The 27,653-nt window shown below is 35.6% G+C and overlaps 1 protein-coding gene across 2 annotated transcripts; it reads right to left on the reverse strand.

The window, feature by feature from the left end:
* Positions 1–7,286: 7,286 nt before the first annotated feature.
* Positions 7,287–27,251, reverse strand: LOC126970948 (uncharacterized). Of its 2 annotated transcripts, XM_050817092.1 has the most exons (9): positions 27,036–27,245; positions 24,810–24,932; positions 24,624–24,731; positions 20,683–20,837; positions 19,798–19,959; positions 12,145–12,254; positions 10,983–11,094; positions 9,292–9,422; positions 7,287–7,472 (listed from the first exon to the last, which is right to left on the reverse strand). In XM_050817092.1, the coding sequence occupies exons 1-9, from the start codon at positions 27,201–27,203 to the stop codon at positions 7,306–7,308; spliced, it is 1,236 nt and encodes a 411-aa protein (XP_050673049.1). In that variant the 5' UTR covers positions 27,204–27,245; the 3' UTR covers positions 7,287–7,305. The 2 variants fall into 2 exon arrangements, with proteins under 2 accessions (XP_050673049.1, XP_050673050.1); XM_050817093.1 differs by lacking the exon at positions 9,292–9,422 and having other exon boundaries at positions 27,036–27,251.
* Positions 27,252–27,653: the final 402 nt, after the last annotated feature.

Raw genomic sequence — 27,653 nt, forward strand, 5'->3', positions numbered from 1 at the left:
GTTTGCTGATAATGTTATTTATAATACATATACCGTGTGCGGTATATCAAATTATTTTTTGTTGAAAATTAAGTAAAAAAAATGCATTAAGTCTAGCATTATTTTATTAATTGGTTAAATAAACTTTTGTAATAATTTCAGTCGACTCTTGCCCCAGAAATAATTCTATTATTCATGTGACGATTATGTTTTTATTTTATATAATATTATATATTTTGACTGAACTGTGTTATCGTCTGGATCTTTTATGTAACACCTAATATGTAAGATACTATTAATTTAACTTCACTATGAAAAGTCAAGGCAAATGAGTTCCTTAGTTTATTATATTATAATACGTAATTTTATCTCGAGTAAGCGTATAAATGTAAAACAATTTCATGGAATACCTGATAAAACTTCTAATCTCACTGTGGACTGTATAAAATGCTAAGTGACATGTAAAATTAAAACGAGCATAAAATACGTAAATTTTTTAATAATTTTTCGGTGGGAGTTGATAATTGGGAGTTTTATCTTTATATATATAGGTATAATTAAAAAAAAGTGTTTGTGTACTTTATGTACATTATATGCACGCAAGTAGTTATACTTCTTGGGCCTAAAGAAGGAAAAAGAAGAAGAAAGAACAATATTGTAAAATTCTTGTTACGATGCGCGCAAATCTTAAAATTTCACTCTCATCATTTTCCATAACGCGCCTAAAGAAATATAACTTCAAGAATAACGAATGTCGCAAACGTCATTAAATTTTAGGAACCAACTTCACCCTGTTACAGTGATGCGCGCGAATCTTAAAATTTCACTCTCATCATTTTCCATAACGCCCCTAAAGAAGTATAACTTCAAAAATGCCAAAATGCTTGCTTTGCGTTTGACTACAGCTGCGTCCCTTGTACCATAAAACTTGTTGCGCGCGATAAGTGACAGGATTCCGAGACTAATAAGAAGAATTTAGTGAATAATATTTATCAACACTACGGCGAACAGAACGTATGCAGAATATTGTATAGGAAATGATCTATTTTGTATATATTAGTACTAACTGTTGTGGGTTCTATAATCACCAAGAAGGGATTTGTTGTTAGGAATTGTATAGAATATAACGCAGTTTGCCAAAAAAATATTTTTGGAAGAAATATGCAAAGCAACGCTGCGAGAAATTAATCTTAAAAGTGCAAAAAAAATCGAATTCTTTTTAATTTTATTTTATTTCCTTTTTTCGTTCAAGTATTTATATTTTGGAAAATTCGTTCTTGACATGCCATTGACGGTGCAAAATGAAGTATACAAGTATGTGATATGCTTCTCATACGGCGCACCAATGACGTTTCTATTATGGTCCGACAACTTGGTGCGCGACCGTCCCATGGTGCGGGGATGGGGTACTTAAGATGTCTGCGGGTAGCGGGTGGTGTTACGGGGAAGGGAATCGCGCGAACGACTTTTTAGTACCCCCTCCCCACTACCGCCACCTTCTGTCATCCCGTGGGACGGTCGCGCACTAAGTTGTCGGGCTATAGTGGGAGGATCTATGATTGTCTTGTGCCCCTACGGCTTGATCCCCTTTGGGTAACTTTTTAGCAAACTAAAAACTTTAATTAGAATAGTAATTTTATTTGTTACGGAATTATTCAAATGTTTTAAGCTTAAGCCTTTGTTAAGCCCCTTAAACCCCTGAATCTACTACTGACGTGAATGACGTCCACGCACTGACCTCTACTATATACCACTGGACTGCGGCTGTCAAAGTGCTTTTGTGCCTGTTTGATATTCGCCATTTTGGCGCTGTTGGTCATGTAGCGAGAGTCTGCAGTACTAAACTGGGAACTATTCACAAAAAAAAATTGTGAATTTGAAGTATAAATAACACGGAAAACGAACGAAATCCATTCAAAATGTAAAAATACTTCAGAGTATTGTACGTTCCTTCGCAGCCATTTGTATTTATACGTCAAAATTAGTTCTCTGGACGCTCTCGAGTGGCGCTTCAAACAGGCACAAAAAATTTGCTTGGTAAATTAGACAGGTCAGTGCGTCCGCACGAATTTGCCAAGGTTGACTTTGCATAATATTATATTATTTAGATTGTAATATATTTATAATTTGTTGTGTTTATAAAACCAAAGAGTAATATTATAGTTATAACTATATTCGAAGAGAATAGACAAAGGTATCTCTAGTCACTTTACCAGTTTTTTATGTGCAGTATTATTTTGTCATTACATAATATAGAGTATTATTTTTAATATTTTTAACATGATATTGATTGCTTATATATTGCGTACTTAAAGTACACATAGTTGTATTCGTGAATTATTTCGTTTTAACTGTATTTAATGTATAACAAAATTAGGTGAGAAAACCATTACCTACATATCTCTAGATAGTTAACATCTTGCGTTTTTAAGTGGTGAGCGCGCGGAGAATATTGGGTTCAATCAAAACATATGACTTAGATGACAAGACTGGCAAGACTTTCACTAACGGCCGTTCTCAATATTTAGTCTATATCTTATCTGAGATAAAAATCGTAACTATCGTTGACTTTTCTATCCCAATAAACTTATCGACGGTAACTCACCTTATCCGTACACGCTGTCTGTCAATGGGATGACGTATGGCTTACCAGCGATAGATGTTTGTATTTAAATTGCAATTCACGCAATTCCAATATAAAGCGATAAAATGACTTATCGAGTATATTGGGACAGCTTCAGATTATTGACAGTTAATTACTGACAGTAGAAGGTAGTAATTTATCTATATCTGTAGATAGTATATTGGGAACGGCCGTTAATGTCTTGCCTTATTGTATTGCTTCGGTACTTAATTTATTACATTTTACCAAAATTTAACGTTAAAAGTGATATAAAACTATTATTTTATAGAATATTTTCTTATCGTGTATAATTATTTTATTTTATTAAGTTTGATGATTTCATTTGGTTGTGATTTAGTTTTTCGTGTCTCTGAATGATTAAGATTGAAAAAAGACAAATAATGAGAAAGATATATTATGTGGTGGTATGTTTGTTTAATAAGATTATGATGTGGTCTGTACTTACAGTATTTAATTAAATACCATTAATAGTCTCAAACGTTTTACTACCGAAACCGATTAAAATGAATGACAGTTGGTTCACTTGGAGATTTTAATAGGAATACATCTAGTATAACTACATCATACTAGTAGTGCTCCGCTCAGAATTTTTGAGTTTTTTAATAATCTTTAGCGGCACTGCATTGTAATGGCCAGGGCGTATCAACTACCATCAACTGGATGTCCTACTTATCTCGTTCCTTATTTTCATTATAAAAAACCACCGTTGTATTATAATAACATAACCATGCGTGTTTAATTGACCAAGTTCACAAACAAATTGATTTCCTATCAATATCACGAAATGCGAGCACTTTAAGAAATTCTCGAGCATTTTGTAATGAGGGCTGTAAAGTAGATCCTAGAGAGTTGAACAAAGCATACAAGATTTTATGACGATGCGTCACTCGAACGGTTAGCTCAGTTGGAAGAGCACTCGCATGGAACGCGAGAGGTCGTGGGTTCGAGTCCCGCATCGTTCATAAAATTTTGTTTTCAAATTTTATTTGTGTATTAATTTCAGAAGTGAGGGTTATCACTTTAAAAACATAACAAATTGTTTAGTGTGACCCATTATTAAAATACAATTTATCTGACTGCTATATGTTAACGTATCAATAAGAAATATTAATAAATTATATCAACAGACAGATATTTTATTGAATGTAGTAAATCTATTTTATTGTAGATGTTTATGTATGGAGATGTTTATGAGGGAATATATACCTCAAAAGGTTATTGAATGAAACTATAACTAATGTGCTTGTACGGAGTTAATTTGGATTCGGTTCTATTTTGTGATAGGAACCGGATTACATAGACCATTCTTTTCAATTTTGGTACACTGTATGTGTAGGTTGGAAACATTGACTTGTATAAAGCTGCTAACGCTTGCAAAATTGTTTTTTAAATTTAAATTTATTCAATGCCGTTTGTTCCTCTTGCGGTGCCTTCAGCAGACCACACACCGCACCGAGGACTCGTTCTCTTCTATCTTCTTCTCACTGAATCATTTTCCAATACTTTTCAACAACTTCTTCTTCTCTTGCTTTTTTTCCTTTTTACTTTCGAAGCTGAATAGAACTACCGTAGAACCACGCCTAGTACCGGCTTATATACCCCCGGGTCTGTTCTATTTTCAAAATGATTCTCTTCCAGCTTTAAATTGTACTAGAAATTTCTTTCAACTATTTTTATCCTGCTTTTTTTCTGTTCGATTTTATCCTGAACTCAATAGAAATTTCCTTTAATTTTACAAAACCTAATATTTCTTACACTGTTAGGTACCGAACCCGAGTCTCCAGGGTCTGAAGTAAACCCTTTTCCGCTGAGCTACGAGTATTGCTGACGGAGCTGTCGAAATTTCCAATGCCTTGAAGTTTGACACCTCTCGTCATGTACGTCGAAGCGTTGCTACGCGACATGAAGTTTGACAGCTCTCGTCATGTATGTCGAAGCATTGCTATGCGACAATATTATTATTTTGTGCCTCCTAAACTCATGAACTGGTAAACCGATTTGAATGAGGTTTTCACTGATTTGTTGTGGCTAGCTTCCCGTAATAATTAATGTTTATTTCATTCCACGTTAAGTTACTTCAAATAATCTACGCGAGCAAATAGAAAAAAAAGCCTAATTGATTTTTCGATTTTTAGCAATATAAAACGTGATCTAGTGATGCGCCGTGTTATAGTCGATATTTCTACCATTTCGTTGGAACAAACTTGATTTTTATACATAGACTAATAAAAATCTGTCAAAGTAGCGTTAGCGGCTTTTCAAATTTATTTTATAATATAATTTGTATTAAACATTCTAGTCTTTCATTCCATGTATTTTAAATATTAACCTTTATATGATTACTTAGTATGTATTATGTATGAGTATACTTTAATGGAAATTTATCTAGTTTTTAGAAACTTTTATTAAGTAATATTTTAACTAAATTGTCTGCCTTATATATTAATTATGTGAAGATGTAGAGGTTTTAGTAGCAAAAATATTCACCAACAAGGGATTTCCTGCAGATATAAAGTTATCGATGACTTTATTTTGCTTTAATAATCTAAATAAATGATCACAAATATTAACTCTACTTTATAATAAGAAACAATATTTTGGTTTTGATAAGGGTACTAAATGTATTGCAAATGAACAGATGTGAATTTATCACATTTTATTATATATTCATTTTGAAATATTAAACTTTAAAATTTTATCGATAAATCATTTGGAAGTCCCTACCTAACTTTGATTAATACTAGTGAAACTTTTATGTCTTTTAATTAGCTAATAATAACTACGCCGACAGTCATTTGCATATGACTAGTCCAGATATATTTACTTATTCAATAATAAATCCTAAATACATAGTTCTATTTGAATTGAAAGTACATAATTTAAATACAAAAGTACACATAATACATTTTAAATGGTGGTTATTTAAACAATTGATATTATTTTAAGAAACTATTAATAGTATTTTTTTTTTCATATTGAAATATTCAGTGTAATGTATGTAGCAGCTGCCAAACAGTCCAGAAATGACTTTTGTTAGTTTTGATGCAATTTTGTATCTCATCTTCAAAAAATAATGTGTTTTTGTTAATGTAACGTAATTTATACGTATATTGAAGCCATAATATTATGTGTGTTTACGTATACAAACTATTCGTGTTAATAAATTGAAATTTAATTAATAAAAATGGTGAAATGTATCTGAAAATTATAAATACCTTCTAAGCACGGACTAGTAAAATTATAAGGACTCCGTGTCACCTTACATAACAGTGTAGCACCAAAACAAGCTGATTAACGTGTGAATATATAGCCCCACGCACACACTCATACTACTACAGGCCGATAGGCGGCCATTATGAGAATTGTCATCGTTTGTGATAGATCAGTTTGCGTCGCAATAAAATATTTAAAAATGCCGTCGTGCGTTGTGAAAATGTGTAAAAACAATAACATAAAAGTATTTGTGGATATATGATTATTTAAGGGAGAAAAAATGGTGTAACTAGTATCCCCCGTAACCGCACACACTAGCATAAAGGTGCTTCACTTGCTAATATCACGGGGCGGAGTCCTTTCTGTTTTTTTAGTCCGTGCTTCTAAATTGATATTTTATTATCTGATTTGAACAGCGTTTGTCAATGAGAAATAATCTTAGTAAATGTTAAGCAGCGCTTGGTTACTGCAATGTCCATATAGCGATGTGGGCGAAACTAGTCGTGCTATTCTTAACGTGTTTTTTTTAACGGGAATTGTTATGCTGAAATATACCTCCTTTTAATGAATATAAAGTTGTTTTTATTAGAGTACCTATCTCTTTCAAAGAATTAACATCAAATACTTAGGCGCTACGTCCATGAGCGAGTGATGTTATCGTGTGTGTCACATAATATATTACTAAAGATTTGCTGAATACGAGCAACGCATCACCATATCGTCGCGTGCCTTTTAGCCAATCCTGTGTTTCCGAAGTGCCTAAACCATTAGTAATTTAAGGCAATGATCGTCATCGAAGCACGATCTCGTCGCAATACACTCGATCGTGGAGGTGGCACCTAAGTATTTTTATCCTGCCTACACAAAAGGATGGACCTTTTTCTATTTGATCCTGAACTTCTAGAAATTTTGATTAACTTTACAAAACCCAAAAAATTCCATACACTGATAAGTGTATCGAACCCGGGTCTACTGAGTCTGAAGTAAACAGTTTTTCCGCTGAGCTACGAGTATTGCTGACGGAGCTGTCGAAATTATCAATTCCTTATTTGACAACTCTCGTCATGTATTTCAGGACCTGGCATATTTTTCAGGATGAGTGATAGATTTTAGACTTTATATGTGATATACGGATCCTACATAAAATAATAAATTTTTGACCTGTTGATTAGTAAACACGTTTACCGCCTACGTTCATGGCAAGTTGTACAACTTTGACAAATTTCACAGATTAAATAGATAATTTCTTAGGTAATTTATTGTTTAATTTTTTAGCGACAAGTTCTTTGGGGCGCTTTTAAGCATTTGATACGTTTATATAAAATTCATACCAATTCTTAAAGTATATTTCAAAAACAATATTATCATTATTGGCATAAAAATAAAACAGCTATCTATTCCAACTCATTAAAAATAATGAACACAGCGTTTAATGAATAATAAAATGCAATTATTTATATTTTATTTATTTATTTAGGTACCACATTGTTGTAATGCCACTCGACACAAGCGCGTCCTTTAATGTCGTTTACTTCAATATTCGACCATCTCTCGTAAAACTTCGCCTCCCTCTCCTTACCTATGAAAAATGATACTTCGTCGTATGCCTGAACTTTCACAGCATAAGATTGGTGACCTGTGCACAAACATTAAGAATTATGATCAAACTAAGTAGGACAGTATCGGACTTTACGATGTTTGTGAAACAGTACTTTTTGTGTGTTTTAACCGTAGACTTACAATATATGCGTTAGGTCTAGGAAAAACAAACAAACGAGATACAGCAAGACCAGTGGGAGGGTCCTTTGCAAAGGCTATATTAGGTATACCACAACGGCGCCTATTTCTGCGTGAAGCAGTAATGCTGCGTAGCTAGTGAAATTACTGGGCAAATGAGACTTAACCTCTTATGTCTCATGGTGACGAGCGCAGTTGTAGTGCCGCTCACAATTTTTGCGTTTTTCAAGAATCCTGAGCGGCACTGCATTGTAATGGGCAGGGCGTATCAATTACCATCAGCTGAACGTCCTGTTCGTCGCGTCCCTATTGTCATAAAAAAAGATAAAAATTTTAAGCGAATCTATTGTTGCTGAAACCCAGCCTAGCAAAACTCAAAGAAAAAAGCGATTCACTTGATTGCATGAAACGTGCAGTCATTGATAGATTGACAGATGGCGGCTATAATCTTGTAAAAATCGGACATAGCCGAAATCTACTACGTTTTAAGCAACTGTTCGCTTTCAAACTTAGCCGGATTATACTTCGTCGCCATACTGTAAATACGACTATTTCAAACATTTCATATTAAACTAAATATTTACATCCTCTTTGCTTGACAAGTCGTAATTACAGTCAGACAAATCAAACTTGGTTACACGTATTCGAGGTGTCATGTCGTCTATACACCATAATCTAAGTCTATGGTTTTAAGTTGAAAAACTGAACAAAATTAAGTCTACAAACTACATTCCTTCAAAGACAGATAGGGTAGACCGAGGCTAATCGGAACACAATAATTAAAATTAAAACAATTAAAAATCGTACGTATATGAAAGCAATCATAGATGCACATCGCTTTCTCTTTTCCCCCCTTTCACACTGCAGTTTACGCGCCAAAATCTAAAGTACTCATGTAATTACAATGTTGGATTGTTTGGTGCTAAATTTCCGTTATTTGTTTCGATTATTGAATCATTGCAAGGGGTATTAATCTTATATTGAAAAGTAATATTAATTGCTGTTGCTATGGGGCGAGTTTGAGGCTATTTTTATAAAGTCCTAGATGGTTAGCACTTACGTAAAGGCTGGCCCAGGGCAGTATGCAAGAAGTAGCTAATATAGTACTGTACAGTAGGAACTTCTTTCGCAAATGACCGAAAATGAATGCTCCAAAAGGCCAAGCGATAACGTGGATATTATACTAGTTAAAACTTTGTAGCAAAGGCAAATTTGACGCATTTATTATGTCCCTTTCATCTTGAAGCATTTAATTATTTTTTAGTATAACAAAAAATCAACGGCATATTACATCACTTTAAAAGAAAAGAAAACTTTTGACATTCATAATTGTCACATCCTATTTAATAATATTGACACAATCTTACACAAATTATCTTGCCCCAAACTAGGCATAGCCTGTATTATGGGAGCGAGACAACGATATATATAATACAATATACTTACTTAAAAATACATAAATACAAATAAACATCCATGACTCGGAAACAAACATTCACATTCATCCTATAAATGATTGTACCTACAGGGATTTGAACCCGGGACCTCTAGCTCGGTAGGCAGGGTTACTAACCAATGGCCTATAGCGGTCAAAATTGAGTTTTTGATTTGATTTGACTTATTAGATAGTTAATATAATACAAACCATTGGCCAACAATGATTTTATATGAGACAGAACAAAGAGAAGACGTTCTTAAATAACCTTCTTTAAGCTTACCTATACTAAATATAAAACCATAGTCCTTAGGTGGATTTCCATTTTCGCCATGTTGATACAATTGAAAGTCTGAGGAATCTATTGCTTTTACTGATTGATCAATCTTGCGACAATAGTATCCGATGGTTAGACTGAAATTATAAAATAAGTAGAAATCTAAGATCATTTAAACGTCAAGATAGACTAGGACAGCTGTGAAAGCGTTGAAAAAATATGAGTTTAGAGTTAACCTCTATTTTGAGCATTGAAACTGTCATACAAATCGCGAGTGTAGCCCTTCGTTTACACCAAGGTATAATACATGTATTTTACAAGTTTCATGCAATGTTCAAATATAAGTTTTATGTAATGTTTTTGAAATACAAAAATCTAATACTTGTTGTAGTTGTACGACCGGCAGTACGGCTTTCGCCATGGTCGGTCGGCAGGCAATCTTCTGGTATACCTAACACATAGATGGGCGGCGGCTATTGAAAGCAAGGGGAAAGGTCTGGCAGTTAGCCTGGATATAGCGAAGGCCTCTGATCGTGTACAGGCACAAGGCGCTCCTCGCAAAACTTCCATCATTTGGGCTTCCCAAGAGTTTATGCAAGTGGACCTCCAGCTTCCTCACTGGGCGCAGCATACAGGTCGTTTACGACGGTTTTTGTTCGAATCCCAAGCCCGTGAACGCTGGAGTGCCCCAAGGCTGTGTGCTATCTCCCACGATGTTTCTTCTGCATATCAATGATATTATGTTGGATACCTCCAACATACATTGCTATGCAGACGACAACACTGTTGATGCCGTATATACGGGCCATGCAGGTCTCTCTCGGGTTAACGTCGACCAGTGCCGGGAGAAACTTGTGTCTTCTATCGAGTCCTCTCTTGAGAAGGTCGCGGAATGGAGTAAATTGGACCTTGTCCAATTTAACCCCCAGAAGACTCAGGTTTCTGCGTTTACTACAAAAGAAGTTTTTTTGTCGTATCACCGCTCTTCGACAACACTTCCCTTAAAGCCTCGCCTAGTATCGGAATACAGGGTCTCGAAATCTCGAGCTTGCCAATTCGTGGCCATCTGGAGGGCAAAGCCAAATTGGCTTCGAAGAAGCTGGGCGTCACACATGGAGTATTGCTGTCATCTCTGGTCTGGTGCACCCCAGTATCAGCTCGATCCATTTGACCGCGTGCAACGCAGTGCAGCTTGAATTGTCGGGGACCCAGTGCTCTGTGAACGGCTGGATCACTTGGCGTTGCGTAGAGACGTCGCTTCATTGTGTGTCTTCTACCGCATTTATCTCGGGGAGTGTTCCGAAGAGCTATTTAATCTGATTCCAGCCGCAGAATTCCACCTTCGCACGACACGCCACAAGTTAGGATATCATCCCCACCATCTGGATGTGTCCTCCACAGGTTTTCAAGGAGCTTTCTTCCTCATACTACGAAGCTGTGGAATGAGCTTCCTTGTGTGGTGTTTCCGGGACGATATGACATGGGTACCTTCAAAAAAAAGCGCGTACATCTTCCTTAAAGGCCGGCAACGCTCTTGTGATTCCTCTGATGTTTCTCCTCCTATTCCATAAAAAAATTAAAATGATATTTTTTTTTACGATTTAAATTATTGTTACCAATAGTATTGACGACTAGCCTTTAGGCACAGGCGGAGTAAGTAGTTATTATTTTATTTTATAAGTTTTATGTGAACATACTGTGATAGGACACATGGCTGCGACACGGTTCCGACAGCAATGAAATCGTCATTATCGAGAAAGATGAAGTGATAGACATAGCGATGGAAATTACGCCACTCTCGTAATGGACCTGAAAAATTGTGAGAATTATTAAATTCCATCTATTTGTACACTTTTCACATGTTAAAGTCGCTATATTAGAAAATGTAATAAATAAACATCTTATAAGATATATTATTATTCGAACAACACGTCCCTTAGTTCCCTTAATCGTCACTGGAAGTGTGTTACTTTAGTAGTCACAAAAAAAATGAATGAAAACTATTTTCGTTTGTGATCAACCTTAACATTAATAATTTCTTTACTAATTGACTAAGCGACGTTCCCAACGGCTTCATGGCTCAAGTATCATTTCTAAAGTCTATAGTGGATTCAAGATCATTTTAAAATAAATTGGGTGATAAGATAAGATAGCTGGATCAGCAATAATTCCTCGCTGCTAATTCGTTAATTAATTAAAATAATTGGGAACACTTTTAGCAATTGGGACTTATAACCGCACGTTTAAATACACTTTGAAATACCAAGCGTGATTAGGTATTGAGACTCTGTGATATCCTAAAAATCTGATAAAAATTTAATTTTTAACACATAATCTTATGAGGTATTTTCTACGGGCTAGAACAACGGCAAACGAAAGTCAGCGAAAAGTATCCCTTCTCTTTCACTCCCCTCGCCACACACACTCCTTTTCTGTCACTCGGTTCGCCATACACACCCCTCTAACACTCTTCTCACCACACACACTCTTTCTCTTTCACTCCCCTTGCCACAAACACTCCTACTCCTTCACTCGCTTCGCCACACACACTCCTAGTCCTTCACTCGCTTCGCCACACACACTTTCTCTTTCACACACTCTGTCTCTTTAGCTTGCCTCGCCACACACATATTTCTATTTAACTCACCTCTCCACATACACTCCTATGTTTCACGCGCCTCGCCACACACACTCCTTCACTTTCACTCGCCGCGCTACACACTCTTTCTCTTTCGCTCGCCTCGCTACACACACTCATTCTCTTGCCTCGCGAAACACACTGTTTCTCGTCGCCCTCCTTCGCCGTCATTCGTATACACGTAAAAACGTGTACCCGGCTTTGATGATACAAAATATTACCAAAACTTCGATCCCTAATGCACGGCATATTTATTTCATACAACTTTTTCGTGTCCACGGAAACAGTTCCTTTTAAATACCCCATCTGTTCATAATGTGTTTGATGGAACCTGAAAAGATAATGTATAATAATTAATAGTACATATTCAAGTTTGTAAACATAAAAGTCATTATCATTAAACAATCACAATTTTTAGTTTTTTGGCCAATAACCGAACGTCGCACATCAATAAGCGATCTCTCCGTACGGCTTTCAGTCAGTATCAATCAGAGGAATAGGTCCAATGCTCGTTACGCACTAGTCGACACTAAACCTTAATACATAGCGATTAGGTTGACTTTAATTAAAATACTTTTAAGACATAGCGATAATTTTGCATTGTCGAGCCTATTCTCGTAAAAATAGCATGAGTCAGTTAATATGCTTTTCTATGTATTTATCCTTCTAATAGTAGCACTAGTATACTAGTTAAATAATATGGAACTCTGATCAAGTACATAATATTATATGATTTAAGCGTATGACAAACCATTACGAAAAATCTAACGCTTGATATATGGACAGATCATGGGCTCTCTTTTGTGGGATAGTACCTTTACTATTGTCATGTGGTCATAATTTAATACCTCTACTATAGAGCTACTGTTTCTGGCTGCATATATAAGATAAATAGGTACCTAATATACTCTAAAGAACAAATAAAAAACTGCATAACGAAACTCGTGAGAAACGGTCAGACAAATTAGGTTTTTTCGACAAGATTATGCCCGGGCTTACAGGTCGTTATAGCTACTGTGGCTGCAATTCAAGATGCTGGCTTCGAAATACTTGAGCATCCTTCATAAAGGCATAAAAGGCATTTATTTTCTCAAAATTGATTCCTTTAGAATTCTTTTTGATGTCATTTCTTATACTACTAGATACTACTACCGCTTCGGAAACAAATAGCGCTCTGAGAGAGAAGAAGCGGCGCAAGAAACTCTCCCAGCATTCTTTTTTTTGCGCTCTTTTCAATAAAAATATACAATATTGTACAGTCATTTCTATCGCTATAAAATAATCACAATCTAGTCCCAGGCTGTCCGATCATTTAGATATTCAGCAGTACGTAATAGGATTTACGACAGAGCCATTTTTTTATAAAACATTTAAATTTATTTATAGATAATGCCTGAACAGTGGCTGGGACTTTATTGTAGAAGTGTATACATTTACCCTTAAAGCTATTATGTATCTTATGAAGCCTACTAGAATTAGTTACAAGCAATCCCTTATTTCTAGTGTTATAATAATGAAAATCACTATTAAGAGCAAAAAGGTGACGATTTTTGTGAACATATAGAGGGTGTTTTTTTAACCTAGATAGAACTTTAAATTGTAAAAAGTAGCACAAAAAATGAAATTTTGATAAAACATTTTTTTTTATTTGTTTCAGTATACTCTGACAAATCATCATGAATAGACTCACGCTTGAACAACGCTACGAAATAATCCAAATTTACTTTGAAAATCAGTCGTCGATTCGCGCAACTTATAGACGACTTCGTCATTTTTATGGCGTACATAATCGTCCATCTGAACAAGCCATTCGTCGAACTGTGGATAGATTTCGTACCACATACTCTCTAGAGGATGCAATAACACCAACACGTCGAAGGTATGTGCGTAGTGAAGAGAATATCGCCGCTGTAAACGAAAGTGTGGAAGAAGATCCAAATTTATCGATTCGTCGTCGGTCGCAGCAATTGGGGCTCTGTCCGTCCACTACGTGGAAAATTTTGCGCAAAAATCTCGGCCTACACCCGTATAAGATCCAGCTGGTGCAGGAATTGAAGCCACGAGACCATTATATGCGTCGTTCTTTCGCCGATTGGGCTCTAGAGCAGTTGGCAACTGACCCGTTGTTTTATCGCAAAATTGTGTTCAGCGATGAGGCGCATTTTTGGCTTAACGGGTTTGTTAATAAGCAAAATTGCCGCATATGGAGTGAGACCAATCCACAAGAGACCATACAGACTCCATTACATCCAGAAAAATGCACCGTTTGGTGCGGTTTTCACGCTGGTGGCATCATCGGACCTTATTTCTTCAAAAATGAGGCCGGAGCTCGCGTTACGGTCAATGGAGATCGTTACCGCACCATGATCAATGATTTTTTGTTTGAAAATATGGATGACATTGCTTCGGAGGAGATGTGGTTTCAACAGGATGGCGTTACGTGCCATACGGCGAACGCAACCATCGACTTATTGAAATCAAAATTTGGCGATAACTTGATTTCGAGAAATGGACCTGTCAATTGGCCTCCAAGGTCGTGCGATTTGACACCTCTCGATTATTTCCTGTGGGGCTACGTGAAGTCACTGGTTTATGCTGATAAACCAGCAACAATTGACGCCTTGGAGGCCAGCATTGTTCGTGTTATTCGTGACATACGGCCAGCAGTGCTCGAAAAAGTGGCCCAAAATTGGACGTCCAGAATGCGCTTCGTCAAGAACAGCCGCGGTGCCCATATGCCCGAAATCATTTTCAAATGTTAATGTCACGTATTGATCTTTCGAATAAAAAAAAAAATTTTGATTACAATTTAATTTTTTGTGTTATTTTTTACAATTTCAAGCTATATCGGGCTTAAAAAACACCCTGTATTACTCGACTTAGCCCTGAGTAATTTCTATCAGTACCTACAGGATATTTATGGACTGCAGGCAGATTGATGAGTTTTTAGGTAAGGAATTTTAAGTTTATATAATAACAATCTAAAAAATCGAGCCGAACAAGCGGAGCGGACGGACGTGTTTAACGATATAGTCATAGATTTATTTTTTACTTATTTCCAACTTTAAACCTAACTACTATTCACAAACAGTGCATTTTTAATTACTCGAAGTGTTAACTCAGTTTTGTGTGTTGCGCACGCGTGACTCGAAGTCGAAACCTGTTTTCTTGGTGAAGTATAAGGGTGCGTACATACCGACGATACATATTATTACAATCTGTCTTTTAAGATTACATAACAAAAATGAACATCATCCGTTCTCCTGCTAAAAAGTCAACTAAGACAAAAAATATATCAGCTGGAAGGAGCAGTAATTCCCAACCAGATCTCTCGAACGCTAGCGAATTGGAATCAGACACGGACAGCGTCTCCTCACGAAAAAGGAAAACACCAGAAAGTGATTTTACATACCAACTTGATCAATTTAAAAACGATATCATGGAACTACTATTGGAATCCAGCAGAAACCAGGCTGAAACCATAAACACTATAAGTGAGAATATATCTTCCATGAAAGAAAAACTACAAGAAGTAAACACTACAATGGACTTACTAATGGCTGAGAATAAAAATATTAAGGAACAGATTGTAGCGTTATCAGACACTGTAACAATAAATAAAGGGAGCATTAAATCTCTCCAAAATGACCTCGCCCAGCTTAAAATGAATACTAACTTATCATCAACGTCTACATTTCCATCGCAAGCTACTTATGATAACTTAATGTACGAACTTAATGAACGCATTGAAAGGAAAAAAAATGTTGTTATAGTAGGCATTCCTGAGAAAAATTTTGAAAATGTTGAAGAAAGACGTGAAAATGATAGGCGGGAGATAGAAAAAATCACAAAAACCATATACCCAGGTTGCCCAAAAGCTGTCAGAGTACAGAGGCTTGGAAAATATAATGCCACTAAAGCACGCCCTTTAAAAATATGTTTTTCCACATCAGAAACAGCAATAGCTATATTGCGTAATAAAAATAATATTAAAATAGATGGTGTTCGAATTTACTCTGACCAGACTATACAACAACAGAAAGAAATGAAAAACCTTGTATTAGAATTGAAAAATAGACAAGAAAAAGGCGAAGAAAACCTGATTATAAAGTATATTAAAGGGTCCCCGAAAATAATAGAACAGAAGGCAAAAAACTAAATTATAGAGAAAATACATTAAACAGTACTACTAAAATAACACATGAACTAACAAATAACTATAAAGATATTACATCTACAACAAAATCAATATCGATTCTTTATGCTAATATTCGAAGTATTGCGAAACCCGGCAAACTTGATGAGTTAAGATGCATTATAGAAACATTTAAAACAAATGTACATATCATAGTGTTGACAGAAACATGGATTAAAGATGAGAATGAAGCAGTAAGATTAAGTCTACCAAATTACACCCATCATTATAATTACAGGACATCGTCAAGAGGTGGTGGAGTTTCAATATATGTCCACAAAAATCTTAAACATGAATTTTTGGATAGCCAGTGTGAAGATGGCAATCATTACCTTTGGATACATCTAGAAAAACTATCAATGGACATAGGAGCTATTTATAAGCAACCAGCATCAAACGTGCAAAAATTTCTAGAGACATACGCAAGCCATTTATCCAAAAAAAAACGTATCATTGTATTCGGAGATTTTAATTTAGACTTGCTCAGCAAAGAAAAAATGATCAAAGAGTATAAGCATGTCCTAAAAGAGAATGCCCTGAGGATACTTAACAAAACAGATAAAGAGCACAGTACCCGAATTACGAAAACTTCCAAGACTATACTAGATCACGTATGTACAAGTCTTAAAGAAAACACCTTCCATATGGCTCTCATAGAAAGCTCTATGTCAGATCATAAGCAGATATATTTAGAGGTAAAAAGAATCACACCTGAGCGGCCTTCACGGACAAAGTACGAAGCAATTGATTTTACTAACTTATACAAAACTGTTAAGACCAATATCACCACCAACTTAAGTAATGAATATTCTTTATTGGAAACCATCCTGTTGCAAGCTATTACTGAAAACAAACAAATAAAGACCAAAGTCATGAATCCCCTGAGCAAAGATTGGATCAACAGAAAACTGATCGAGTCAATAAACAAAAGGAATTTCCTGTGGCATTCTCTAAAGCAAGCACCACAAGATGAGAACCTTAAGAGAGAGTTTGTGCAGCAAAAGAGTCTAGTCCATAAAAATATTCAACAAACTAAAAGTCAATATTATTTAAAAGCTTTTAAGAAGTGTGAGAAAAACTCCATGAAAATGTGGCAACTGATAAATAGTTTGGCTAATAACAAGATTCAAAAATATATTCCTTTAAAATTAAACACATCTTCAGGTCAAATCAATGAATCAAAAGAAATATGTGAATGCTTTAATTTATTTTTCTCTAATATAGGCATTGAACTTGCCAATAAAATTCTAAACTCTAAACAATGTAAAGAACCTATGATTTTCTTAAACAATGCACAAGAATATAAAATTAGACTATCTTATCTGAATCCTGCCACTACAGAAGAAGTAGTCAAAATTATTGACAACCTTGATACAAACACTAGCACTGGCATAGATGGCATGAGTACAAAAGTGATTAAATGTGTCAAAGACGTTATAGCTGAAAAACTAACTCACTGCATCAATAGATGCTTAAATGAAGGGAAATTTCCAGATTCCCTTAAAATAGCAAAAGTGATTCCTATTTACAAGTCCGGTGATAAAATGGATCCCAGTAATTACCGTCCAATATCTGTGCTTCCTATCTTATCAAAAATATTTGAGAAAATATTACATAATCGACTCAATGGATTTCTTACATCTACAAATTTTCTTTTCAAAAAACAATATGGATTTCGTTGTAATTCTAATACTCTTGCAGCAACAATTGACTTAGTAACAAAAATTAAACTTGGGATTGATCAAAAGAAAATATCATTAGGAATATTCATTGACTTAAAAAAAGCATTTGACACAGTAAGCCACGAAATCATGCTAACAAAATTAAAAAACATTGGTGTTTCTGGTTCTGCATTTAAAATGTTCAAATCATATCTGACAAACCGATATCAAATAGTTAAAATTAATAGAGTTGAGAGTTTACCCCAACTCATCACATGTGGCGTTCCTCAGGGCTCTATTCTCGGCCCATTATTATTTCTAGTCTATATAAATGACATACATAAAATCGGCCTAAATGGAGATATCACGCTGTATGCTGATGATACAAGTCTATTTTACTTTGGAAATACTATAACAACAATAATAGAACAAGCACAACATGATTTGGATCTACTACACACCTGGCTACAATGTAATTTACTTACTTTAAATACATCTAAAACAAACTACATATTATTCACAGCAAAAAACAAAAAAATTGGCAGCCATAATAACTTAACCATCAATGGTGAAATAATAAACAAAATAAATAAAGAAAAATATCTCGGTCTGATACTTGATAGCAAACTCACATGGAAACCGCATATAGAATATATCCGTAAAAAGTTAACATCACTTACAGGTGCAGTACGTAGCATTGCACGATGCTTCCCAAGGCAAGTGCACTTCACTATTTATAATTCTATGGTCAAGTCTCACTTAGATTATTTAATTGAAGTTTGGGGAACTGCGTCAAAGACTAATTTACAACCGCTACAGATTGCACAAAATAAAATTATTAAATCACTGTTCCGATATAATTTCTTAACACCATCCGCAAAAATTTACCAAGATACCGAAATCATGAATATTTCTCAACTCTATAAGTATAAAACGTGCGTTCTTATTAGGAAAATTCTATCTAAAGAGATACATTCCCAAGTGACATTTACAAAAACATTCCAAATACAAAAAAGGATAACTCGACGAGCAAATAATATTTATATAAAAACACCTAGAACTAATTACGGAAAAAAGAATATCATGTTTGAAGGGGCGAAACTTTACAACAGCCTCCCCAAAGACATTAAAGAAATCAAAAGCTTAAATACTTTTAAAAAAATATTAAAAGAAAACATTTAAAAATATAATATTTAAAAATATAAATAAAAAATTGTTACAGTTTAAAAATAAGTAGATGAATAATTGTTGCTGCAGTGTAGTCAAAGCTTTATAATATTTACAAATTGCGAATGACGGTCTGCGCATGCGCATCGCGCCGCTCGATCGCGTAATTCACTAAAGTTCTTGTATTATTGTATTCAGAATTGTGTCTTTAGTTGATATTCATTAGTGTAGTGTAGGTAACTTATTTATGAATGTTCTTTAGATTATAATTTGTATAGTTATTTCTTTTTAAGTGTTTCATCTAGTGTGTGTTTACTGTTTTTTTTTTTCCACTTTACTTACTCTGTTAATGTTTATAGTTAAAGAAGAAAAAAATAATCGATATATTTTAGATATTGTTATATTCTCACGGCTCGCATATTATATTATATTATATAGTAATTAGAATATATTTTCTCTATAAGTGAATATTGTAATATTCTTCTGAGAAATAAAGTTCTTAAATCGTAAATCGTAAAAATGTAATAACATTTAATAAATGTTACCGGCAACATATTCTCGATTTTCATTGAGCACCTAAGGTATATACTATCGGAATAGTATTAGCAATGAAAGGCACAAAAGGCATTTATTTTCTCAAAAATGATTTCTTTAGAATTCTTTTTGATGACATTGCTATTATACTAGATACTACTACCGCTTCGGAAACAAATGGCGCTCTGAGAGAGAAGAAACGGCGCAAGAAACACTCCCATCATTTCGCATTCGCCCCTGTGATACCCGATATTTGTTACTTAACTTTGTGCAGCAATATCAGAGCGAACCAGAACTTTGGCGAGAGATTCACTTACTTTTTCAGGAGTTGAAAGTATTCAGCTGACCATGTCTCCCTGGCCATGTCATTAGCTACACTTCTCGCCGACATCTGCGTATCATATTCAAACGGAGCCCAAATTGCACTCCATGTTATATTTGCTTCCACCTTAAATATTAGATCTGGTTGGCTTTTAGAACTAGACGAAGAATAAAAGATTATTTTTTACATGCACTTGCATCTTAAAAAGTCATATGACAAATACCATGTGGTAAATGGTAACAGTTATCAAGCATGTAGTCTGTGTTTGTCAAGAGTAAGTTACAGTAAACAATATAGGAGGAGATATTGCAAAAAACATCGTTAATGATAAAAAAGATTTATTGCTATTTTTATTATCATTGCGAGATTGGGTCATAGAATCACTAAAGACGTTCTGAAGTATGTCGAAGTTCTTTTTTTTTATAAGTATTGTTTCAAGGAAGTGATCAAATACTAACACTTTTTTCTTAAATAAATAGAATAATAAATTTTCTTTGTTTTTAATTAATTTTCATGCATAAAAGTACAATAGGTAAAAACTTATAACTATTTGAAATAACAGAAAACTTCAATCAGCTCCCTTGAAAAAAATATCATTTTTGAGTTGAAACTGTATTCTTCCAAGGCAGCAATATACATAAAAACTAGATACATTACAATTTCATTTTTTAATTATTAATAAAATGTTAAAAGAGGTAATATAGTAGAAATAATTACTAATAATTATAATAATAATAATTAGATTGGTGCCATTACCTAGCGCCCTGTATAATATAAATAGTTGTGTTATGATTTGAAGTTTTGTATTAAGTAAATTACGAATCGGGAATAGAAAATAGTATGACTGGTAAAATTCGTAAACTAGATATAGGAAACTTACTTCATTTCTCCGTTATACAAAAGCTTCCAAGTTCTCATTGGCATAAAATTTGTTGCTGATAAACCTTGCACGCTGTGACCTTCATGGTCGTCACTGCATTTCTTAAGATACGTATCAGGTAGGCTTGGTGTTAAGAAAATGTCCTCCCCGGATATCTGCAAGATAGAAATAATGAAACAACAGTGGGAGGCTACTTTGCACAGAATGCCGGCTAGTTTATGGGTACCAGAACGGCGCCTATTTCTGCCGTGAAGCAGTAATGTGTAAGCATTGTTGTGTTTCGGTCTGAAGGGCGCCGTAGCTAGTGAAGTTACTGGGCAAATGACACTTAACATTTTATGTTTTAAGGTGACGAGTGCAATTATTGTATTGCCGCTCAGAATTTTTGTGTTTATCAAGAATCCTAAGCGTCACTTCATTGTAATGGGCAGGGCGTATCAATTACCATCAACTGAACGTCCTGCTCGTCTCGTCCCTTATTTTCATAAAAAAACCACATTAATAAATTATTCAAACATCATTTTGAAGCTTATTTATACAGTTTTTGACGTAAAATATATGTTTTTTTATACTTACAGACTTAAAAAAATACTGTGTAGGTAGTATTTTTGAACAGGTCGTTCAGCTGATGGTAATTGATATGCCTTGCCCATTACCATGCAGTGCAGATCAGGATTCTTGAAAAACCCAAAAATTATGAGCGGCACTACAATTGCGCTCGTCTCCTTGAGATATAAGATGTTGAGTCTCATTTGCTCAGTAACTTCACTGGCTAGGGCGCCCTTCAGACCAAAACACAGTAATGTTTACACATTACTGTTTCACGGCAGAAATAGGCGCCGTTGTGGTACCTATAATCTAGCCGACATCCCATACAAAGGAGCCTTCCACTGGTAGCAGCAGCAGTAATCTGCTGACAGTACATACAGTACAGTAATACGGGTGAATAATCAGTAAGTTATAACAAGCTTATACAATTACTAGCGTGTTATTGGTGATCAAAATTACCATGTATCTAACTGGTGGACTTAAAAGTAGGTAGGTCGTATATTACTAACTGAAATTATTTTCCGGAATTATACTTAGGTGTGTTTTTCGGTCCATTTAGTGCTAACACGTACCTAACAACCTAACTACCAGTGGGAGGCTCCTTTGCACATCAATCCAGCTAGATTATGGGAACGAGTAATTGTGACACGCCTTCTAATTCTTCTCATAAGTATTACCAATTTTATTTAAATAGATGAGACTTTAATTATTTATAAGTACACACATAGACAGACTGATGGAGCAAATGTATCACAGACTGGTACTCCAGAAAACTAAAAAGGAAACGGGGGGGACAATACAGAAGATGGTCAGACGAACTTAGGACGATAGGAGAGAAGACATGTTCTTGGTAAGCTGAAGATAGAAAAGAGTGGAAGAAGTTGGAAGAGGCCTTTGTCAATAGACAAACAGATAGTGATAGATAATTAATTAAGGATAGTATGTAAGTTCTACTATTTGTTTGGTTTCTGTAATTGGCTGAGTTGGTTAGAGCACCGGCACGGAACGCCGGAAGTCGTGGGTTCGAGTCCCGCATAGTTCATAATATTTTGTTTTTCAAATTTTATTTGTGTATTAATCCTAGAAAGCGGCAAATCGCCCGTGCGAAATCGAAGCACGTATTCAAAATTGGCGAGCAGCTTTCCGGTTACCCAACCGGAACACGCAAGTTCTGGTCGTTGTCGAAAGCTGCTCTTGGTAACTTCAACCAGCCGTCCATGCCGCCTTTGCACATGAGGAATGACACCCTGGCCCATACGGCAAAAGAGAAAGCCGATCTCCTGTGCACTCTTTTTGCCTCCAACTCGACTCTTGACGACAACGGAAAAACACCGCCGACCATCCCGCGGTGTCAGAGCTCCATGCCTGAAGTACAGTTCCGACAGAAAACTGTTAGGCGAGCTCTGTTTTCGTTGGACGTCAAGAAGTCGAGCGGGCCGGATGGCATTTCTCCAATCGTGCTTAGAACGTGTGCCCCTGAGTTGACGCCGGTGCTAACGCGTTTATTCCGGCACTCTTATTCAAAAGGCGTAGTCCCTGATTCATGGAAGTCAGCCCTTGTCCATCCGATCCCAAAAAAAGGAGACAGTTCCGGATCCGGCAAACTACAGGCCTATTGCTATTACCTCCCTACTCTCCAAAATCATGGAGAGCATAATTAACCGCCAGCTCTTGGTATACCTTGAGGGTCACCAGTTGATCAACGCCCGGCAGTACGACTTTCGCCATGGTCGGTCGACTGGCGATCTTCTGGTATACCTAACACATAGATGGGCGGCGGCTATTGAAAGCAAGGGGGAAAGCCTGGCAGTTGGTCTGGATATAGCGAAGGCCTTTGATCGTGTATGGCACAAGGCGCTCCTCGCAAAACTTCCATCATTTGGGCTTCCCGAGAGCTTATGCAAGTGGACCTCCAGCTTCCTCACTGGGCGAAGCATACAGGTCGTTGTCGACGGTTATTGCTCGAATCCCAAGCCCGTGAACGCTGGAGTGCCCCAAGGCTGTGTGCTATCTCCCACGCTGTTTCTTCTGCATATCAATGATATGTTGGACACCACCAACATGCATTGCTATTCAGACGACAGCACTGGTGATGCCGTATACACGGGCCATGCAGGTCTCTCTCGGGAAAAAGTCGACCAGTGCCGGGAGAAACTTGTGTCTTCTATCGAGTCCTCTCTCGAGAAGGTCGCGGAATGGGGTAAGTTGAACCTTGTCCAATTTAACCCCCAGAAGACTCAAGTTTGCGCGTTTACCACTAAAAAACCCCATTTACCGTATCACCGCTCTTCGAGAACACTCCCCTTAAAGCCTCGCCTAGTATGGGAATACTGGGTCTCGAAATCTCGAGCAATTTCCAATTCCGTGGCCATCTGGAGGGCAAAGCCAAACTGGCTTCAAAGAAACTGGGTGTCATAAATAGAGCACGGCAATACTTCAAGCCGGCCCACATACTAGCGCTCTACAAAGCGCAGGTCCGGCCTCACATGGAGTATTGCTGTCATCTCTGGTCTGGCGCACCCCAGTATCAGCTCGATCCATTTGACCGCGTGCAACGCAGAGCTGCTCGAATTGTCGGGTACTCTGTGAACGGCTGGATCACTTGGCGTTGCGTAGAGACGTCGCTTGAATGTGTGTCTTCTACCGCATTTATCACGGGGAGTGTTCCGAAGAGCTGTTCAACCTGATTCCTGCCGCCGAATTTCACCTTCGCACGACACGCCACAAGTTACGATATCATCCCCACCATCTGGATGTGTGGCGGTCCTCCACAGTGCGGTTTTCAAGGAGCTTTCTTCCTTGTACCACGAAGCTGTGGAATGAGCTTCCTTGTGCGGTGTTTCCGGGACGATACGACATGGGTACCTTCAAGAAAAGTGCGTACACCTTCCTTAAAGGCCGGCAACGCTCTTGTGATTCCTCTGGTGTTGCAGGAGAGTGTGGGCGGCGGTGATCACTTAACACCAGGTGACCCGTACGCTCGTTTGTCCTCCTTTTTCATAAAAAATAAAAATAATAATCCCAGAAGTGAGGGCTATCACTTTAATAACATAACAAATTGTTTAGATTTACAAGAGCGACATCTCAAGTCAATTTCCTAATGTGCAAATATTGGTGTTGAGCAGGTTATCAACTGTAAAGTAGATCCTGTAGCGGAAGCCACAACCTGAGAGTTGAACAAGGCATACAAGATTTTATAACGATACGTCACTCGAACGGTTGGCTCAGTTGGTTAGAACAGCACGGAACGCCGGAGGTCGTGGGTTCGAGTCCAGCATCGTTCATAAAATTTTGTTTTTCAAATTTTATTTGTGTAAGTCCTACTAACTGAATAAAGGCTATATTATTATAATTATTAAGTACACACATTGCTGATTAGACTATTTGATTACCTTCAGATATAAAAAAGCGTCACAATGCCGTTGGGGTCGCCTTGCTATCCCGCAGATAACTGCATCACCAGATTTAGACATTCCATTAAAGTAAACTCCATCTACAGCCTAAAATATAAAAGGTGTTGGTGACAATTGAGGGTTTCTTCGGTTGTTTAGAAGCCCAATAACTTCGGCTATATGTACCTTCTCATTTCCTCCAAGATCATATAATTTCTCCAAGCAGGCGTCATGCTCTTGTACATGAATAACGCCGTCCTTACCTGAATCAGATTCTGCAGCCAAAAGTCGTTTCAAATACACCTTCAACTAAAATAAATTATAATACAATAAGTGATGTTCATATTTTTCCCAATCAGAACAAAATTAGATTGTCGTAGATACTTATCATTTTATAATAATATAACAGAAAAAAATCTATAAAGAGCGGTCTCTAGATAGATAAGGCTATCAGAAATAACTTTTATCGTGGATATTTTTACACTGATAGATTTAATCAGATTATTAGATTATCAGATGATTTTTTGCATGAAAATGAAGTTTTTTTAGAAATTTTGATTGTTTGTGTGTGCGTTTTTTGGCGCTTATTTCAGAAACAACTTCTAACATATTTGGATATGGATGTCAAGTATAATAAGTAAATAAGAACCGATGAACATATAAAAAGTATTGTCAATAAATAATTATAAAGTCGACGTTGAAGAAATTGATGGCAAAGTACCTAAACCAAAAAAAATATTAAGGCTAGATATTAGAAGCGAAGGTAAAAAATAGGTAGAGTCTGGCCAGCGAGTCGTGACAGTCGAATTTTTATGAATCATGAATTTAACAACACTATATTTTTATTTGTAGGTTAAATTTCTAACCTTGTAAAAACCCCACATTTTTGGTTGTTATCATGTGACACAAATGAACAAACCTCCTATGATAGAAAGTTTCAAATCTGATGTTCAGAAATGGTTTGCTGAAAGTAATATAGATTCTATTCGAAGAATACTCTACTAAAGCTGAACTACTATGCCTTGTTAAAGAAAATAAACCTGCAACTTTGTATGAAGTAGAAGAACTGTTAAAGGAAGTTGAGTTTAGCTGACATTTTTTTTTAATATTTAAAATAAATTTGGCATGTTTCTTGAAATATTATTTTTATAAATATTTTTGTTTGAAATGTTTTTAAACCAAATTATATAATTGAATTATTTTTGATGAAATATTTTATTTTAATTTTTCTTTGAAACATTTGTTTTTTAATATTGGGGAAACTTTTAAATATTTGTTGCAAAACTTTGAAGTTACGATACCATAGTTTGGGAATGAAGCCACCGCCCTCAGGTTATTCAGATAATATTTATTTTTAAAACAGTATAGTCATACGTTCTTATCACTGTGACTTCAATGCTATTGAATTAATATGGAGCTTGGTAAAAAAAAATAGCTAGCAGAAATTAGGAGTTGGCAACGCAAAAATAGAGCAGTCAATAAAAGAGTTTTTTAGAGGTTATTGCAGAAGACTGGAAAAAGTGTACAGGACATGTAATAAATGTAGAAAATAATTATAGAGAGAGGGATAGGATATCAGATACTGCATTGGAACCGTTTCTTATCCAGGTTCGTGATGATGACAGCAGTTATGATGATACTTATGATACATTTTCTGGAATTGAAAATTTGGAATTTTATTTTGATTATTAAACATTTGGAATCTGAATTTTATTATGACACTGAATAAATGAATATTCATAAAATTTAATTTACTATTTATTTCTTAAAGTGTACGTATATTACTAGATAATAAAACTCAGAAAAGTTCAAAGTATCAAAATTATTTTGCACATAATTTCAGTGTTGCATGCCTCTTTCTTTTCTAAATTTCCCGCTCATTTCGATGAGCAGACTTTACGCGTTGTGTAGTTTTTGATCCACTAATTATAATTCAGCAAATCATTTTGTTAAAAAAATATAGGTCCTTTAACTACTTTTCACATACTAAGTCCCGTTCCTGCAAAGGATCACGACTTCCACAGTCGGTATTTACAAAAAACAACCTTTTATTAAATTTGACTAACTTTTGCTGTTCAGCTTTTATTCATTCTATACCTACAATGAAATAATCCTCTCCGAGTCAATCCGCATAAGTTTTTTTTATCAAAATGACTGATTTTTATGGAAAACTCGAGCATGACCAAAAATAGTTTTCACAAAAAAAGAACTGTTTTCACAAGAAAAGAATGTTTCTAAGACAGTTTTTCGGTATGTTTTCTGGAAAAGGAATTCCCCATACCGTCCCGTTCAAATATACACTGTATATTAATTGTTTTAGTAAATTTAATTGGTACTTTTAATTTAAAAAAAGGCTCATCGGAGCCGTAATAATCAAACTAACTACATTAATTAAAGTTTAATAAAACTTACCTTTCTTATTTTCAATATAACATACATAGTCACAAATTTAAAGAGAAATGTTGCATTTCTCTGTTGGTATATACCAAATATTAGTGGTTTCTTTCGCGAGAAACAATATTTAAATAATAGAACCGAACATAATATTATCATAATCATAGATACTAGATAGGGTAACATCACTATTAATATACAATATTTCTTAAACTTAAATAAATATAAATCACACAACACTAATGAAACAAGAACAGTATAATTATGAAATGCGCTTTAATCTTATCATAATATTAATAATATTATGTCTGTACTTTTAAATAATCACCTACCTATTTTATTACGAAATGGTTATCTGTTTGACCCCTTTATTGAACTCATAACAATTCCGAGTCAAAACTATAGATTTGTTGAGATACTGGTACGAAAATCAAACAAATTATGTAAAATGGGGCGACGCCATCTCTAATGACTTTATATAAGAGTGCGGCGCGCGTCAAGGAGGACCTCCCCGGACCTTTTGAGTATTTATGTCAACATAATCGAAAAATGTGCTGGGACACATATAAGAATCAACACGACACAAATTAGGATATCATCCCCACCGTCTGGATATGTCGCGGTCCTCCATAGTGC

Source organism: Leptidea sinapis, chromosome 22 (genome assembly GCF_905404315.1).
Source record: "Leptidea sinapis chromosome 22, ilLepSina1.1, whole genome shotgun sequence".
In the NCBI taxonomy this organism is placed as follows: Eukaryota; Metazoa; Arthropoda; class Insecta; order Lepidoptera; family Pieridae; genus Leptidea; species Leptidea sinapis.

Excerpts from the sequence above, each read along its gene's own strand:
- LOC126970948 (XM_050817092.1), bottom strand. The coding sequence starts at position 27,203 with ATGTTACCCTATCTAGTATCTATGATTATGATAATATTATGTTCGGTT. Across the intron at positions 9,423-10,982 it reads CAGCCATGTGTCCTATCACA|TCTAACCATCGGATACTATT; the intron begins GTATGTTCACAT and ends TTATAATTTCAG. Across the intron at positions 7,473-9,291 it reads TGGTTTTATATTTAGTATAG|GTCACCAATCTTATGCTGTG; the intron begins GTAAGCTTAAAG and ends GTTTGTGCACAG.